General features: G+C 43.3%; 1 protein-coding gene across 1 annotated transcript in view; it reads left to right on the top strand.

Annotated features, from left to right (window-relative positions):
- Positions 1-17,997, top strand: part of LOC310771288 (cullin-1-like) — a 59,325-nt gene that overhangs the window by 27,224 nt on the left and 14,104 nt on the right. Inside the window, exons 3-13 of the mRNA XM_083631899.1 lie at positions 1,452-1,626; positions 2,363-2,530; positions 2,827-2,877; positions 3,052-3,142; positions 5,157-5,320; positions 6,047-6,209; positions 7,730-7,860; positions 10,833-10,940; positions 14,183-14,289; positions 14,526-14,574; positions 14,641-14,673. Coding sequence (XP_083488025.1) covers positions 1,452-1,626; positions 2,363-2,530; positions 2,827-2,877; positions 3,052-3,142; positions 5,157-5,320; positions 6,047-6,209; positions 7,730-7,860; positions 10,833-10,940; positions 14,183-14,289; positions 14,526-14,574; positions 14,641-14,673 — 1,240 coding nt within the window. The remainder of the gene's footprint in view (positions 1-1,451; positions 1,627-2,362; positions 2,531-2,826; positions 2,878-3,051; positions 3,143-5,156; positions 5,321-6,046; positions 6,210-7,729; positions 7,861-10,832; positions 10,941-14,182; positions 14,290-14,525; positions 14,575-14,640; positions 14,674-17,997) is intronic.

Here is a 17,997-nt window from a genome sequence, read left to right as displayed (position 1 = left end):
TCCATGAACCATTTTATATTTAAAGCATAAAATATTCTCGTTGAACTATGAAGCTTTTGCACACAAAAAAGTTTTTATTTTTATTTTCCTGAAAACGTTTCGCGGACCCCCTTGCAAAGTGCCACGGACCCCTGGGGGTCCCCGGACCCCCATTTGAGAACCACTGGTCTATCTAATAACAGACAGCATAACGTTAGCCAGATTGTCAACAGGTCTTTTTGAAGACATTAGCAAGTGGCATGCTAACGCTTGCGTTGCTAACGCAAACATTAGCTGCTAAATAACTAGCGACTAGCGATGTCATTCATACAAGCCAGCTAACGCTAGGCGCTAGCCATAACGATCGTCTGCTGCAGCGGCTGTAGCTTTGTCTCCCGTGTACAAATCCATCGTCTGACACATTTTAATCCCATCTGTTTATGTGTCTCTTGTCTTGCCAGCCAGTAACTAGCTAATGCGTATCATTACAGAGTAGACACTTTTCTGGCTGTCCGCTGTCTGTCTTTTGTCTAAACAGCCAGCTGACTGACTGAGCTGATGAGTGATGAGTGATGAGTCGATGACATGCTTTTTTCAACGGACACCATTGGTTCTGCGCAGTGCTGCCTTCACTACACACTGCAACAACATTGAAACTGAGCGTGGCATTAAAAATGAATTGAACGGTTGAATTCTGTATTCGCACACGTGCCCCTTATTGCGTTTTACAATTCGCAATGTTCTATTTTTAGTAGCAAATGCGATCAAAATGATCGCACTGTCGAGCCCTGGTTACAGCATTCTCCTGAACTATTGAAGTGAATGTTGGCCAACTTTAAACATAAAATAATAATAATAAAAATATACTTTCATACTGCTCGTCTGGCGTAATCCAAGTCTCCAGAAGCCCCGAGATGCGAAGTTGACTTAAAAAATGTCATTTACACCCTGTTTTTAGCTGAAAACTTCACTGTATCCGTGAGCTGAAAGTCCTGTTTTCACTTTCACTTTACCCAGCAATAAGGCGAGACATAATGATGCCAGAGCACAGGAACAGGTAGATTAACACAGCCAAGGTCAAAGCAGGAGCCCGGAGTCAGGAACAGGTAATGGAAATATCAGCTCAAAAGTGTAGCATAACATAATTCAGACTCATACTTGGATTATATTCTCTCTGTCAATTAAATTAAATTCAAAGAGCATTATTGGTATGATCTACATGTGCACATGTTGCCAAAGCATAGATACAAACATAAATGATCTCTCACTCTCTGCAATTAGTCTTGACAAACTATGAAATATGTATGTTCATTATGTACACTCTGAGACAAACATTATATTACTCACCGCTGAAAGTATAGAACTCAATGAATGCAGTGCTTAATATTGTTTGACCCGTGATATGTTTTCTGTATGTCGCCCACATAAACATTTGACCACGCCTGGTTTATGCCTTAACCCCCTCCCCTCAGACATGTATATAACTATTGTACCAGTGTCCACCAGTCCAGCCAGGGCCGAGGATCTGCGCCGCCCACCAAGCCCTCCAAAAAGACCACCACACCAGGAGGGGCCCAGTTCGTCGGCCTGGAGCTCTACAAAAGACTCAAGGAGTTCCTCAAGAACTATCTGACCAGCCTGCTCAAGGTGAGTCTACTCCGGGGCGTCCAGGTAGTGTAGCGGTAGATTCCCTGCCTACCAACGCGAGGGGCATAGGTTTGCTGCATTGTGTTACCTCCGGCTTGGTCAGGCGTCCATACAGGCACGATTGGCTGGTGTCTGCCGGAGGGAAGCTGGATTGAGGGTATTTGTCCTGGTCGCTGCACTAGCGCCTCCTCTGGTCGGTCGTGGCGCCTGTTCGGTGCGGAAGGGAACTGGTGGGAATAGCGTGATCCTCCCACGTGCTACAACCTACCGGTGAAGCTTCCACTGTCGGGTGGAAAAAAGCAGCTGGCTACTGCGCATTTCTCGGAGGAAGCATGGTGCTAGTCTCGGCTCTCCCCAGATCGACAGAGGGTGGAGCAGCGACCAGGGCAGCTCGGTGCATCTCTACTTACTATTATGCACATAAGACTCCACATTACATTTGTGGATTTGGGTTTCCAGGGGCTTTCAAACACACAGCTTTTAGATTTCACTTGCTTGCTCTTATTTCTCTGCTTCTATATCAATTCAATTCAAATGAGCTTTATTGGCATTAAATACTTTTCACGTTTCACTGATAGAACAGTGATAATTGAAAAAAGGAAAATTACAATGATCTGATCACACAAAAAGATAAATAATAAATCCAATATATATAAAAAAAAATATCCCATATCCTTCTCTTCTCCCACCCCTCCTCTTGTCGGTTTCCTCCTTGCCTCCTTTGCTTCCCTTGCAGGATGGAGAGGATCTGATGGATGAGTGTGTGTTGAAGTTTTACACCCAGCAGTGGGAGGACTACCGTTTCTCCAGTAAGGTCCTCAACGGGATCTGCGCCTACCTCAACCGCCACTGGGTCAGACGGGAGTGTGATGAGGGACGCAAGGGCATCTATGAGATTTACTCGGTAAGCGAGTATCTCTCTTCTTTTTTATACACTACCAGCACTAAACAATTGCTTGTGAGGATTGCTGGCTGTGATTGTATTTATTATTATTATTATTGTTGTTGTTGTTGTTATTTATTATTATTGTTATTATTATTAGATTGAGACCCCATCCCCGCAAATTAGGGTTATACAGCAGGTTTCATGCATCCAAGGACACCAAGAGATCATCTAGGTCTAGGATCATCTCTAGGCCTAATATCTGGTTCCTTTCGTTTCCTGACCTTTCTCTCACCCTCCCCGCTCTGTCCTTCCAGCTGGCACTCGTGACCTGGAGAGAGTGTTTATTCAGACCCCTCAACAAACAGGTGTGTGTGTGAATCAATAACCCCCCACATGGTAAATGCATCAAAGTGGAGTGAGAAAAACTGTGAATAAACACAATTTTTATATATATATATTTTTTTATCTCACTTGCATAAATTTGTACCCTTTTCTTTTTTTATCACCTTTTTTATTATACAAATTGTTGCTTCTGCCAGGTAACAAATGCTGTGCTGAAGCTGATAGAGCGAGAGAGGAACGGAGAGACCATCAACACCAGACTGATCAGCGGTGTGGTCCAGTCTTATGGTGCGTACTCTGCTCCTGCTCTGCATCCATTCATACAGAGAGAGAAACCAGGCCATGCTTATTTTTGGAAGTAACCCTGTAGTTGTTTTTCATGTCATATTAATTTAGTTATTCATTTATCTATATCCGTTTTATTTCTAATAGCTGTCTTAGAGAGCTCAAAGGACATGAACGCAGTTAAAAAGTAGAAAGAACAAGCACAACTTAAAATGTGGTTTTAAAGGTGTTACTGCATCGTTTGTATTGTCCTGAAATATGGGTGCACATTAATTGGTGCAGCATTAATTGGGTACACACCATACATGTATTCTTGTCAACATGGCAAAGCATCTGAAACAGCATTTATGAGATCAAGAGACACTAAAACTATCCATTGAAACCCAGACTATGGAAATCATTTATTTGATGGTTTCAATGGTATACAGGGTTCTGCCAAGGTGTTTGAAGTGCTTGCATTTTGAGGGAGAAAAATCAGTCAAATTTTTAATTTCAGTTTATTTATACTGTATACTGTAGATTAGGGCTGCACGATACTGGAAAAAACGGACATTGCGATATTTCCCGCGCCTGCGATATATATTGTGATATGAAAAAATACAGAGATTTTCACCAGATTACCAGAATAGCTCTATTTTAAAGAAAATAATACTTCTAGAATGATTGGGGTGATTTTGTAGAGGAGTCTTATCTGATTTTGGAGGGGAAATTAGGTATTTTAATGTTTCTCAACCACTGGGCTGTGGCCTACTGGTAGGCCTCAGAGCGCCATCTATCAGGGTTTATACACAACATAAGTACAGTAGTGGGGCATCTCTCTCCTTTGAGAGAGCCTGCATTTCCCTTCCAGTCAAAACCTGATGGTGTTTTCTCCTTTACTTCTCTGTTCCCTTCCAGTCAAAACCTGATGGTGTTTTCTCCTTTACTTCTCTGTTCCCTTCCAGTCAAAACCTGATGGTGTTTTCTCCTTTACTTCTCTGTTCCCTTCCAGTCAAAACCTGATGGTGTTTTCTCCTTTACTTCTCTGTTCCCTTCCAGTCAAAACCTGATGGTGTTTTCTACTTTACTTCTCTGTTCCCTTCCAGTCAAAACCTGATGGTGTTTTCTCCTTTACTTCTCTGTTCCCTTCCAGTCAAAACCTGATGGTGTTTTCTCCTTTACTTCTCTGTTCCCTTCCAGTCAAAACCTGATGGTGTTTTCTCCTTTACTTCTCTGTTTTTTTCCAGTCAAAACCTGATGGTGTTTTCTCCTCTTCTCCTCTGTTCCCTTCCAGTCAAAACCTGATGGTGTTTTCTCCTTTACTTCTCTGTTTTTTTCCAGTCAAAACCTGATGGTGTTTTCTCCTCTTCTCCTCTGTTCCCTTCCAGTCAAAACCTGATGGTGTTTTCTCCTCTTCTCCTCTGTTCCCTTCCAGTCAAAACCTGATGGTGTTTTCTCCTCTTCTCCTCTGTTCCCTTCCAGTCAAAACCTGATGGTGTTTTCTCCTTTACTTCTCTGTTCCCTTCCAATCAAAACCTGACGGTGTTTTCTCCTTTACTTCTCTGTTCCCTTCCAGTCAAAACCTGATGGTGTTTTCTCCTCTTCTCCTCTGTTCCCTTCCAATCAAAACCTGATGGTGTTTTCTCCTCTTCTCCTCTGTTCCCTTCCAGTCAAAACCTGATGGTGTTTTCTCCTTTACTTCTCTGTTCCCTTCCAGTCAAAACCTGATGGTGTTTTCTCCTTTACTTCTCTGTTCCCTTCCAATCAAAACCTGATGGTGTTTTCTCCTTTACTTCTCTGTTCCCTTCCAGTCAAAACCTGATGGTGTTTTCTCCTCTTCTCCTCTGTTCCCTTCCAGTCAAAACCTGATGGTGTTTTCTCCTCTTCTCCTCTGTTCCCTTCCAATCAAAACCTGATGGTGTTTTCTCCTCTTCTCTGTTCCCTTCCAGTCAAAACCTGATGGTGTTTTCTCCTCTTCTTCTCGGTTCCCTTCCAGTTGACTTGACGGTGTTTTCTCTTCTTCTCTCTTTTCTTCCAGTTGAGCTGGGTCTGAACGAGGAGGATGCCTTCGCCAAAGGCCCCACGCTGTCCGTGTACAAGGAGTACTTTGAGTGCCAGTTCCTCACTGACACAGAGCGCTTCTACACACGCGAGAGCACAGACTTCCTCCAGCAGAACCCCGTCACCGAGTACATGAAGAAGGTAGGTCTACACACGTGAGAGCACAGACTTCCTCCAGCAGAACCCCGTCACCGAGTACATGTAGGTCTACACACGCGAGAGCACAGACTTCCTCCAGCAGAACCCCGTCACCGAGTACATGAAGAAGGTAGGTCTACACACGTGAGAGCACAGACTTCCTCCAGCAGAACCCCGTCACCGAGTACATGAAGAAGGTAGGTCTACACATGCGAGAGCACAGACTTCCTCCAGCAGAACCCCGTCACCGAGTACATGAAGAAGGTAGGTCTACACATGCGAGAGCACAGACTTCCTCCAGCAGAACCCCGTCACAGAGTACATGAAGAAGGTAGGTCTACACACGCGAGAGCACAGACTTCCTCCAGCAGAACCCCGTCACCGAGTACATGAAGAAGGTAGGTCTACACACGCGAGAGCACAGACTTCCTCCAGCAGAACCCCGTCACAAAGTACATGAAGAAGGTAGGCGGGGGAACTGGCTGGGAGTCTGACGGAGGTTTTGCGAGTGGCTGTCACATCTGTCAATCAGCCCTTTTTATATAATCAAATAACTAAAACACTTAGACTTAAAACTCAAAGGAAGGCTTTGCCGATTTTCAACCCGCTTTGTTTATATTTTATTTATATCTGTGTGTGTATATATTATGCATATTTGATAGATGTTGAGTTAAAGTGTGTATGTCTGTTTCTCTGTGTGTGCGAATTCTTTCACAAATGTTTCCCCAGGCGGAGGCCCGTCTGTTGGAGGAGCAGCGGCGTGTGCAGGTGTACCTCCACGAGTCGACCCAGGACGAGCTGGCCAGGAAGTGTGAGCAGGTGCTGATCGAGAAACACCTGGAGATCTTCCACACCGAGTTCCAGAACCTTCTGGATGCCGACAAGAATGAAGGTAGGCCTGCATTTTCGTTTGTGTGAGTCCTAGGTGTTTTAGCTGACAGTCATCCACTGCCACTTCGAATGAGTGCAGCAGTACAATGAGCTCACATTCATTGAATGCCAACATTGCGAACAACCTGGTAGTAAGGAGTGCAAAGTCTGCTTTAACAAATATTCCCAATTAACAGATGATATGTACAGCTTTTTCTCATTTCGTTCCGCCACTTTGCTGCAGTGCGCACCGGGGGGCGGGGGCCGGGGGTACTGCTGAACCCAGCAATAAAGTGACCAAACTAAATGAGTAACAACTGTATGATGATTAATTGCTAGGTAAAAAAAAGAGAGAGAAAGGCTTGTGTTCATTTTTTTGTAATTAAGATGAGAGGATGGAAAATTGGGGAATGTCATTAGGAATATTTTTTTTTATTATGGTCAAATTATGATCACATATTGAATCAGAAAGGCTGAATGGATAGGCACATTTCACTGTAGTATTTCACTGTTTTTATACTTGCATTAGATGGAAAAGTTTTTAATCTGAAGGAATTCTATGATAAATAACAATGGAAATGCATTTTTGGTAAATAATGCTGTGGTCTAAAGATCTTTTTTTATTCGATGTGTTTTCTGATGAAGCTATGTTCTACATTCATTTATTTGATTCAACCTAGTTTATGGAAACCTATTTATTGTGTTATTGATTTATACAATTGGGTATGTGGACTTTGTCTGCTTCAAGTTCTGTGTTCGGCCACAGCTGTGCTGTTTTACGTGCCATCAGGCTGAAACCGTCAGGGTGTGTAAAGGGCACCCGGGCGGGTGACCTGATGGAGCCGGATTTTAGCTAATGATGTGATCATCAGTGATGATGTCATAAGGGCACACACACACACACACACACACACACACGCACGCACGCGCGCACACACAAGGAGGCATTGTGGCAAGACTGATCACTGATGTCACACACACACACACACACACACAAGGAGGCATTGTGACAGATCAGTGATGTCATAGGGGGGCACACACACACTGATGTCATCATCAGTGATATAATGGGGCACACACACACACACACACACGCGCGCGCACACACAAGGAGGCATTGTGGCAAGACTGATCACTGATGTCACACACACACACACACACACACAAGGAGGCATTGTGACAGATCAGTGATGTCATAGGGGGGCACACACACACTGATGTCATCATCAGTGATATAATGGGGCACACACACACACACACACAAGGAGGCATTGTGACATCACTGATGCAACATTTAGTGAGCAACACACACACAGTCAATAGGGCAGGCGAGGCCGAGCTAGGGGCGCGGCCGCTAGACATTGAGCGCGCGAGATGCCTAGTTTCTAAAATGTTAGGTAGAAACATTAGCTAGTGACATCAAATCCATCAAAAATATGTGTGATATAATAATTTTACGAAATCATACCACTGCATTACTACAGTACCGTTGCTATAGCTAATCTGAAAAAAACACTGTTGTCGTTCCCCCCCTCCTGTCAGATCTGGGGCGGATGTACAACCTGGTGTCACGGATCACCGATGGCCTGGGAGAGCTGAAGAAGCTTCTGGAGACTCACATCCACAACCAGGGCCTGGCCGCCATCGAGAAGTGTGGAGAGGCTGCTCTCAATGTACGGACCGTAAATAACGCCTGAGATATCAGACACAAATAAATGTTCTGCATGCACCAATACCACTTTATTGCTAATGCTACCAAATCTGAGCTGTGTACTTTAAAGGTATCAGCTAATATAAAGGCATTGATCCAAAGAGCCCTGTTTCTAAAGAGCTGAGCTTAATGTGTTTGGAAAAAGGCAGAAAGTCACTGCTCTTGGATTGCAGAAATTAAAATCAAATTGACTATTTGCCAAGTAGAATTTTTTTACAGGAATTTGTCTGACATTTTTGCAGCAGTGTTAAAAAAAACCTGCATGTCGTTACACATGCTACAGCAGCAACACGACTTCATACGCACGTAAACAAATATACACATTTGAAATACATTAGGTGTTGTCAAATGTATTGTTTGTACTACTATTATCTTATTCTTTGTTCTTACCTGCATTGTATTTAATGTTTCCGTACTATTTCCAATTGACCTATCGCTAAGCCAAAATAAAGAATGAATCTTGTTAATAGTAGCACACCCCCCCCCATGCACAAAAAACAGCAAAAACTATGTTTCGAAAACTGTTCAGTACTTGATCAATACTATTTTGCTTTATTAATCTGTTTTGTTGGTATGAATTAGGCTACCCACAAACATGGGAAAACCATAATATTTTAACTACGGTATGCATGCATGTAATATTTAATACAGTTAACATTACTAGCCTACTTAATTACTTGCATCTTCAATAAAAAATAAATAAACAAGGCTAGGTCGGAACCTAGCATATGGCCAACGCGATAAAGCGTTGATGAGCCTGTTGTCAGCCAAAGTGGCTGGCCGATTTGAAATTGTACCAGCCATGCACAATTTTAGGCCAGGGTTTACTTGGTATGTGTGTGGTTCTGGAAAACCAAAGGAAAGTAGCTGTTACAATCTGCATATACTTGGGTTGTTACATGCCTTGCATGTATACAGTACACCAACATATACATTACTCAAACATGAATCTACAAATAAAACATCAATGTATAAATAATTAAATAAACGATAAGGCATCATGCCATCAGCTGAGCATATTCTCCAGCACATAGAAATTATATAATTCCTCTCCCCAAAAAAGCCAACCACCCAGCAAACAGCAGACACTGCACTGCACACATTCACACTCAGTCAATGCAACACATAGTATGAAGAAAACACTAGTAAATGTCAAATGAAGGCACTATCAGTAAACGGCGAACGGGCACTGCAATTTAGCATTGACGAGGATTCACATGGCCGCATCGCAGAACACAATCCAAACGTCACTCCAAGGCAAACAACAAATATTAAACAACTTACTGGTTGCTTCTACTCGAATTACACTCTGTAAACATTAAGCATCATCTCTGGGCAGCACTGATTACACTTTCATGGCTCTGCTCTGCTGCCTGGCGGTCTCCTGCGCAGGGAAGGGGGGGGGCGTGTCTTAGTAAATTAGCTTGTAAATCCGTGACAGGATCGGCACGACAAAGCCAGATATAGGGCCCGCTTGCGCTGGGCAAAAATAATAATCATTGTAATAAATGCCCGGCCCCTGATTTTATTCACAACCCTCAGCATGGCCCTCAGTAAGTTTGAATTTGACACCAATGTAGGCAATGCTGTTCAGCTAGTATTGATTAAAAAGTTGTTTAAAATACATACTACAGCATGCGCTGGGACACGTCATCAGTGATGTTAGCTGGGGTTGTAAGGTGTTTCGGGTCTGTCAACATCATACACCCTCTCCCAGTAGACCCTCTCCCATCAGCCTTCCTACTCTGTCTGCAACGTTGCCCGCGGAAGGGTTGATCACGCCCAATCCGCTGCAATAGAGTTAGTGCTACACCGCAGTATTGTAAGACCCTTCGGTGCATGGAGGGTCTAGGCCCTGTGGGTGACTCCAGGCCGGGCTCCTCCTACGTCTCACCAGACCCTCCCGGGGTAAAGGCAATCCTACAATGGGCAGAGAGGACGCCTCAAGAAGGCCTGTGCGGTGCACGACATTCGCCTGCGCCGAGCACCTCGCTCTAGCCTGAAGGACCCCAGGCTGCGCCGAACTTTGCACACATTTTCAGGAGGCTAATCCGTAGCGTTTGTGGATTTCTCCCTCACGAGAGAGCCAGGCTGGGGTGCTAAACCCATCCCGTACCGGATGCCATCTCTCCGACCGTCAACTGTCTCTCCAGCTTGTCACCAAACTATACTTTGTTGTCACCTAGTCTATTCCTAAGTGTCACTGTCCAGGGGAGCCAGGATTCTATGTTTAAAATACATACTACAGCATGCGCTGGGACGCGTCATCGGTGATGTTAGCTGGGGTCGTAAGGTGTTTCGGGTCTGTCAACATCATACACCCTCGCCCAGTAGACTCAGCCGAGGCCGATTAAGCCCCCGACCCGCGTCCCAGAAGCAGCCGCTCACGGATCAGCCTTCCTACTCTGTCTGCAACGTTGCTCGCGGAAGGGTTGATCACGCCCAATCCGCTGCAATAGAGTTAGTGCTACACCGCAGTATTGCAAGGCCCTTCGGTGCATGGAGGGTCTAAGGTCCTGTGGGTGACTCCAGGCCGGGCTCCTCCTTCGTCTCACAGAGTGAATTGAACTTAAAGATAAATAAATATTCTACCAATGTAGCAGAAATTGGTAATGTTACTCCAGACTAGAGTTGGAGAAACAACCGGATAGAAACTGCAATAAAATGGGACAACAAATAATGACATAGCAGCCACCCTAAGATGACATGCTCAAATGTCTTCTTTTGTCCGACCAACAGTACACAACCTAAAGATAATCAGTTTAATGTCATAGAAGGCTAAAGAAACCAGACAATATTCACATTTAAGAATTACGGTAGTCTCTAAATGATTAGTCAATTATAAAAAATACTTGCCTATTATTTTTCTGTTGATTGAATAATCGATTAATCATTGCAGCTATCTCTCTGAACTGAACTCTGTGTCTCTCTCAGGACCCCAAGGTGTACGTCCAAACCACGCTGGACGTCCATAAGAAGTACAACGCCTTGGTGATGTCTGCCTTCAACAACGACGCCGGCTTCGTGGCCGCCCTCGACAAGGTGAGCAGCTTTTCCCTGAAATCAAGTTTATGTGACAACGAGCTGGAGAGGCTAAAAGAGACTCCACAGATATCCACAGCCAGAGACTGACTGGGGCAAGAAGTGTGGGGAAAGTCAAAATCATTAGAATTGATCTCCTTTTCTTAGCATGCCCCTCGGAATTTAGACTTTTGGTTACAGGAATATTGTCATTGGACTGTTTCCTTAACTTTTGCTCTTCATAGCTGTTTATATATTTATAGCTATTTATGGATTGTGGATGATGGAGAAATTAAAGCATACGCTATCATCAAATTAGAAGTCACTGGATAAGTGCAGCTAAAATTCCTAAAATCGTGTTAGAAACAAGAGGCTGAAGTCATTCTACAGTAGGGATGGGTATCGTTAAGGAATTAACGATACTACTACTCTTATCGATACTGCTTATCGATCCGGTACTTTAACGGTACTCTTATCGGTACATTTTGTTATTTTTAAGAGAGGAAAAACCCTGGAAAAAATGGGGCTGGTTGTTGTCGGTTCTTTTCGTTCTTTTTAAGGGGAGAAAGAAAAACAAGGCTAGGTCGAAACCTAGCATATGGCCGGTGTGGTAAAGCGTGCACATATCATGTTTCTCATAGGATGATTGCAGAATGGGATGTTATCTGGAGGGGAAAATGTAGCCTAAAAAAAGGAAGTTTAACATTACTTGGCTTGTGTTAAATGAACCTACTGTTTGGCAATTCTAAACGTCATGCAGCTCTTTATTTTCTGTGGAGCAGTGCTGTAGTGGTCACTGGTCAAAAAAGTGGATAAACTAATTTCTGAGGCAGTTTTCTCACATCGTGCTGTTATCTAAGAAAAGGTGGATAAATAAACTTCAGTCGCCCATATAGGCTACGAGACTATGAGGCTAGAACAACTGAAACTGAATCATATATCCCTAATATAATTTTATTATCATCAGCATCATTGTTTATTTTGTGGTTTTCTGGCACATTTACCCCGCTAGCCGGGCGCTTCTCGCTCATAGTTAACAAAACCTAATCTGTTTCATTCAAACCTTAATCCCGAAGAATCACTGATGGTTCCCTCAATCTTAGCAAGTGTAGCGTGTGGAGGATGTGTAAAGAGGGAGAGGGAAGCAGAGAGGGAGAGAAAAGCAGATCTCAAAAGCCAAGTGACATAGTGAGCGTTTGTTTTTGTCAGTGAGCCTTGATGACAAGAGAGAGGAACGGAGCGCAGGAGAGTGGAGTCAGCACAGTTTAAAGAGCAAAACGCAATTTATTTCATGCAAGCCTAGTTGCGTGCTCAGCCAGCAGTAACGTTAAGAGACAGACAGACGGACTGACAGCTGTGTGTATTGGCTTTGTCTCGCAAAATAAGGTAATTTAAATAAAAGATTAACTCCAGATAGCCTGGATGTATTGTGCGTGTATATAGCCTACCGTAGTAGGCTGTACTGCCCTGCCTCGCTGTACTGCCCTCCCCCTGACTCGCAGGCAGCTCCGAGCCTCCTCCGCTCTGCTGTGCTTGTAAATAGGGGGTACGAATAGCCCCACAACACGGCAGAAAATATTTACAGACGGTACAAATAGACATTCTGAAACATAAAACACATAGTGGTGTCTTTCATGCAGGCTAGCGAGCGAAACTGCTCTCTGTCTGACCCACTGAGTGTGACCACAGACTGTAGAAAGAGATGCAGGATAGCCAAGTGAATGTGCTTCAAACACAAGGAGCAGACAGAAAGTAAACGCTGGAAGAAGAACGCTGGTCTGCCCGCAATATGCAATTAAGCAGGAGTACAGCGGTGATGACCAGTGAGCAGACCAGAAAACGGAGGGGGAGCAACAGCAGGACAGACCTAACCTGACGCTGCCAGATGGATGTAGGTTGGTTCACATTTGTGAACAATACCGCCCCCATCTGGCAGAGTCAGGTTAGTACAGACCAGGATCAGCACGCAAATCGGCGCCTAGGTCGGCGCCTAGGTTGTCTGGACAAGTGGAGATGTAGGGCCGTTGGCGCATGCGCGCACCAGCCAAAAAGTTGCAAAATCTTAATGGGTGCGTTTTTATTATTAATTTAAATATCCAGCATTATATAAGAATTTTAATCTCCTATCACTGCCAATACCAACATTCAGCTATGGAAAGCATAAATAAAGCACAACAGTATCTGTCTGCTGCACTTGCCCCCAAATCATTAAATCCTCCCCTGCTCATTTCTTTAGGACAACTGAGAGATGATGCTCTGACGATTTATTTCAGCGTGGGTTTTTGATGATTAACACACCCAGAGCTGGATAATGTTTACTACTCTCGTCTTAATCATCCATGTTCACATAGTCCTACCTGATGACGAGGTGGGTCCGTGTATCATGGGTAACCACAACCGGGTCATTATTGACAGATGATGAAGTCGTGTGAGCTAGCTTGTCGAAAACTGTGCATTTCTCCGTTTGTACCTATTTGATGCACTTTGTCTTTGGCTAAGTGTTTAGACAAATTGCTCGTGTTTCCACCATTGCTAGTGAACGATTTATCGTACTTATGACAACGTGAATTGTCAGCATCAACTCGAGTGAAATACAACCAGACTTAGTTTTGATCGCTCCGTTCTTTCTTAACGTGTTGCGGTGTCTCCTCGGCTCAGCTGCCTGTCGGCTTCAGTGTGTGTAGTGTGTGTGCATGTGTGTGTGCTGCCCGCCCCGCCCCTCTCTCCTCTCAGTCAGGCTTGGCTCCTCGCTGGCAGCTGCTGCCTGTCTCTCCTCTGAGAGAGAGAGAGCAACACGGAAAAGAAAAGAGGATCTCTTTTCTCGTTCGGAAATAGCAAAAAACACATCATAGGCATGTCTTACGGAGTTGGTGCGCTAAAATGTGCAAAACGTTTATGTAGCAAATAAATAGGAAATCTATTTTCTTAATTTCTCCAGTACCGATAAGAGAACCGTTAACGTGAAAGCTTATTGATCCTGCGGTATCTCGAAATCCGGCCCCGGGGCCTGTTTGGTATGGGTCTCGGTACCCATCCCTATTCTACAGACAGTACAGACAGCCTGAGATATCTACAGACAGTACAGACAGCCTGAGATACCAGACAGATACAAATATGCCTGTTCAGGATGCAGCGATAGACCTTTTCCACTGCTGATACCAATTCTTTCAAACTTTACTTCTTCTCGTGCTGCTTTTCAAGCCAAATGGTAACGCGTGTACTGTCACTGATGTGTATTGTGACCCTGCTGTCTCTCCTCTCAGGCTTGCGGACGTTTCATCAACAACAACGCCGTCACCAAGATGGCTCAGTCGTCCAGCAAATCACCTGAACTACTGGCTAGATACTGTGATTCGCTGCTTAAAAAGAGGTAGGTGTGTGTTAGATGCTGTGATTCGCTGTTTAAAAAGAGGTAGGTGTGTGTTAGATGCTGTGATTCGCTGTTTAAAAAGAGGTAGGTGTGTGTTAGATACTGTGATTCGCTGTTTAAAAAGAGGTGCAGGTGGGTTTAGGGGAGTGTGGTTTTCAAAATCCACGTGATGAGTTGTCTAGTTACTGCACATCGAGGGGGGAAAACCTAACTATTTAATGTGTTTCTGTTCTTAGCTCCAAAAACCCAGAGGAGGCAGAACTGGAGGACACGCTGAACCAAGTGGTAAAAATACTTGGATGTGTGTGTGTGCATGTGTGTATGTGCGGGTGTGAGTGTGGTGTGTCACAGAGTACTGAGTACACCATACCTGGTTTTAGGAACGTACTGCACCAAGAGATGTTAAGAAAGGGTACTTAATTTGTTAATGTTTAGCCTGATAACACTGTCATCAATTAGTATAAAATGTACACTCATCAATGCTAATTACTGTTAAAACATGCGTTTAAATACAAATCAAGCTTCCCATACATTTTGTTTTACTAGAAAATCATGTTCCAGATGACTGTAGATAATCAAATGCCCCCTTTTCATGATGGTGCTATTTTGCTAGCATTTGATAGCTGAGCATCAGCAAAATATGTCATATCAGAACCCCATTTCAGTAGTCTTTTTATAGGGGGGGAAATCAAGTTGATTAGTATAATTCCTGCATGTTACTAGGGATGTCAATCTTCCTCTATAATCCAATTAGATTTTCAGCGGCTTTATTATTTTAATATTAGATTTTTTTTATTAATGTTTAATTCATAAAAATTAAATTGATAAAAAGGTAAACTTTTTTTATTTTGTTTTGGTCCGAGTGAAATGTTATGTCTCTCCTGATTCTAAACATAGTTGAATCACTTGGTTTGACCAAGTAAAACTATTTATATAAGCATTTTACGAAACGTAGATGGAAAAATTAATGAATTTACATGCCTGCGCACAGCTCATGACCGGTGTAGGCTGTAGTGGAGGAGAGCAGCCGGGCAGTGAAGCTTTGCCCGGCCAGTCGCCAGGAAACCCGCGGCTGCGACCTAGTCCGGCCGGTCTTTTCTCTCTCTCAAACAATTGACAGGGTTCGCACAATGTGCTTGAAGTCTTGAAAGTGCTAGGATTTTGACAAAAAAATTCAAGTTCTGGAATATTTTGAAAATAGCCCCCTTTTTAAACGAGGTGCTTAAAAGTCCTTGAATTTCATGGACAGACCTTGCCCACAGCCCCTCCTCTCACTAGGGTTAGGGTTGACTGTCGCGCTAAATACTGTATGTGGAGATCGTCTGGCCACGCAACATAGGTTGTCAGCACAGCGTAACGTCAACACGTCAAACTTGCTAGCTAACATTAGCCTATCACGTAGCCAGGCTCGACCAGACCCTGAAATGTGCGATTAAAATAATTCTGTCTATAGTTATCCACTAAATCCAGCCCTGCTGATGTTCCCTGTCATTGGTGATCTGTTGCTTCAACAAGCTAAAAGTGTTCTGATAGGCTGCGGAAAAGCGTGCGTCTGACTTATGTGTGTTTTGCTTATAGTTTATGCTGCTGAGGTCATGAGGCAATATGATGTTTCACAAGCTTGTCTAGATAAGCTCTGTCCCCTCAAAAAAAGAGCCAAGCATGACAATGATCAATAGCTATCAATCAGTCAGTCATTTGGACAATGTTCTTAACTTCAGCCAATTACTGTCATTTAAGCTTGTCCTTTTGAAAGGACATAATGGGTTTACATGGAAAGAGTATATTTTCACTTTTGGTGTGTAAAATCCAACGCAAGTTTGGTGTTCAATTTCATTTCAAGTGGTAATAAAAATATATTTAAAAAGTATTACATTTAACTTGTTTATACCTGAAGACACCCTTTTAGCACTGCACAAACTCAATATTATTCACAGCATTGATAGTAGAATTGATTTGTTAAAGACACAATCCATAATAAAATGCAAATTTGATTTCCCTTTTGGGGCAAATGTACATTTGAAAATAAATTAGTTACTTTGCGTGAATTCCTTGAAAATGAAAAACATTGTGCTTGAAAAAGTGCTTGAATTTCATTTTGTAATGTCTGTATGAACCCCGAATTGAAAACGACTGTATTGTTAAGGCTGATCAAGGAGATCGATTTTCTTCCATCAGAGGTTGAGGGGCAGCAAGACAAAAGACTGCGGGAAATAACAGGATAGTTTGGGATGGTATGCTCCACTAAACATCTCCGCCTCAAGCCATAAATACTCCCGTGTTGATGCGGACATCAGGGACGTGTAGTACTTCTGTTTATACTCGTTTCTGGAGTCGCGGACGAGCATGTGTGAAGAGGGCAGAGAAGCATCGTTAATGCACTGCGCACACACAAGATCATCATTGTTATTCAGTCAGACCACCTATATCCACACTCAGAAAACTTTTAATAGTTCATCACATGTGACAAAATTATTTGTTTTCACATGCTGGTTGGCCAAGGCAAGACGGACGAGATGCGCTGTATAAAAAAAAATAGTTTTATTAATATTTACGCAAATCGAATAATATTCAAATACTGAAATTTGTTTCAACAGACCTAATGGTTAGCATTATAGCTTGTTTATTGTTGCAGTTTATAGCAGTTTTGGGCAGTGTTACTGTTTAAGACTTGAGATGGTGGTGGTATACTATTTGGGCTGCCAAGATTCAAGATTCAAGTTTATTATTTGTCCCAGAAGGGAAATTTGTGTGCAAGCAGATATAAAAAACATAGCGAATACATGTAAAAACAAAAACATGGACAAATAAAAACAAACATGGAGCATGTGCAGCAGTTTTCCAGCAGAAATGGATCAAGTAAACACAGGATATAGTAAAAGTAAAGTAAAATAAAAAGTAAAAACACACCTCAAAGGATCTGTACAATGTACTTAAAAGTAGTAAAGACACGTACAATGTACTTAAAAGTAGTAAAAGACTTGAACTTAAAAATAATAAGAGTCCGGGACTATTTGAGCTCGCATAAATAGGTAGGTAAAAAATAAATAAAATATATCTCGAATATAAAATATAAAGAATATTAGTAGCAGCAACCTTACCTACCTAAGAAGAGAGACAGAGAGAGAGAGTGCATCGTCTCCTCTGCCCAGCAGCGTTTAAGCTGCATGAGAGAGACAGAGAAAAGGGAGCGAGACAGAAGGCTCTTTCATACACAGATCGCGCAAAAATAGCCGTTTAGGAGTCCCGTAAAGCCAGCCGCCTCGCCACAGAAATTGCTTTCACACAGAGCCAAGCAGCACGGTCACATCCCCGTGCTGCTGTGTACTTTCAGGTGAAATCCCCTGCTCCCGGATTGAAAGGCGAGCGCAGGGATTTCCAGCTCCTCCTAGCCCAAATTAATATTTTCATAGGTTAGTGTAGCCTGGCTACTGTATGATGAACGAATTCATTCAACAACAATACTTCCCTCCTTCTCCGCTGAGCAGGGAGGATAGGTGCACTCGCATGGTGGGCGGACTCGCCAAAACAGGCTCCGCTGCGGAGTGCATCTGCCGATTTTCTGGCAGCGAAGTGTTGCATGAATTGCATTCAAGGAAAGCCAACTTTATTTATACAACACATTTCATATAAGTAAATTCACCTACTAAGCAGATCGATCGTTTTTGGGGTTCCAGCAGTGACCAAAGCGCTCCGCCCCCACCTCAC

Source organism: Poromitra crassiceps (assembly GCF_964638095.1).
Source record: "Poromitra crassiceps genome assembly, chromosome: 2".
Taxonomy (NCBI): Eukaryota; Metazoa; Chordata; class Actinopteri; order Beryciformes; family Melamphaidae; genus Poromitra; species Poromitra crassiceps.
This window is presented reverse-complemented; position numbering and strand designations above follow the sequence as displayed.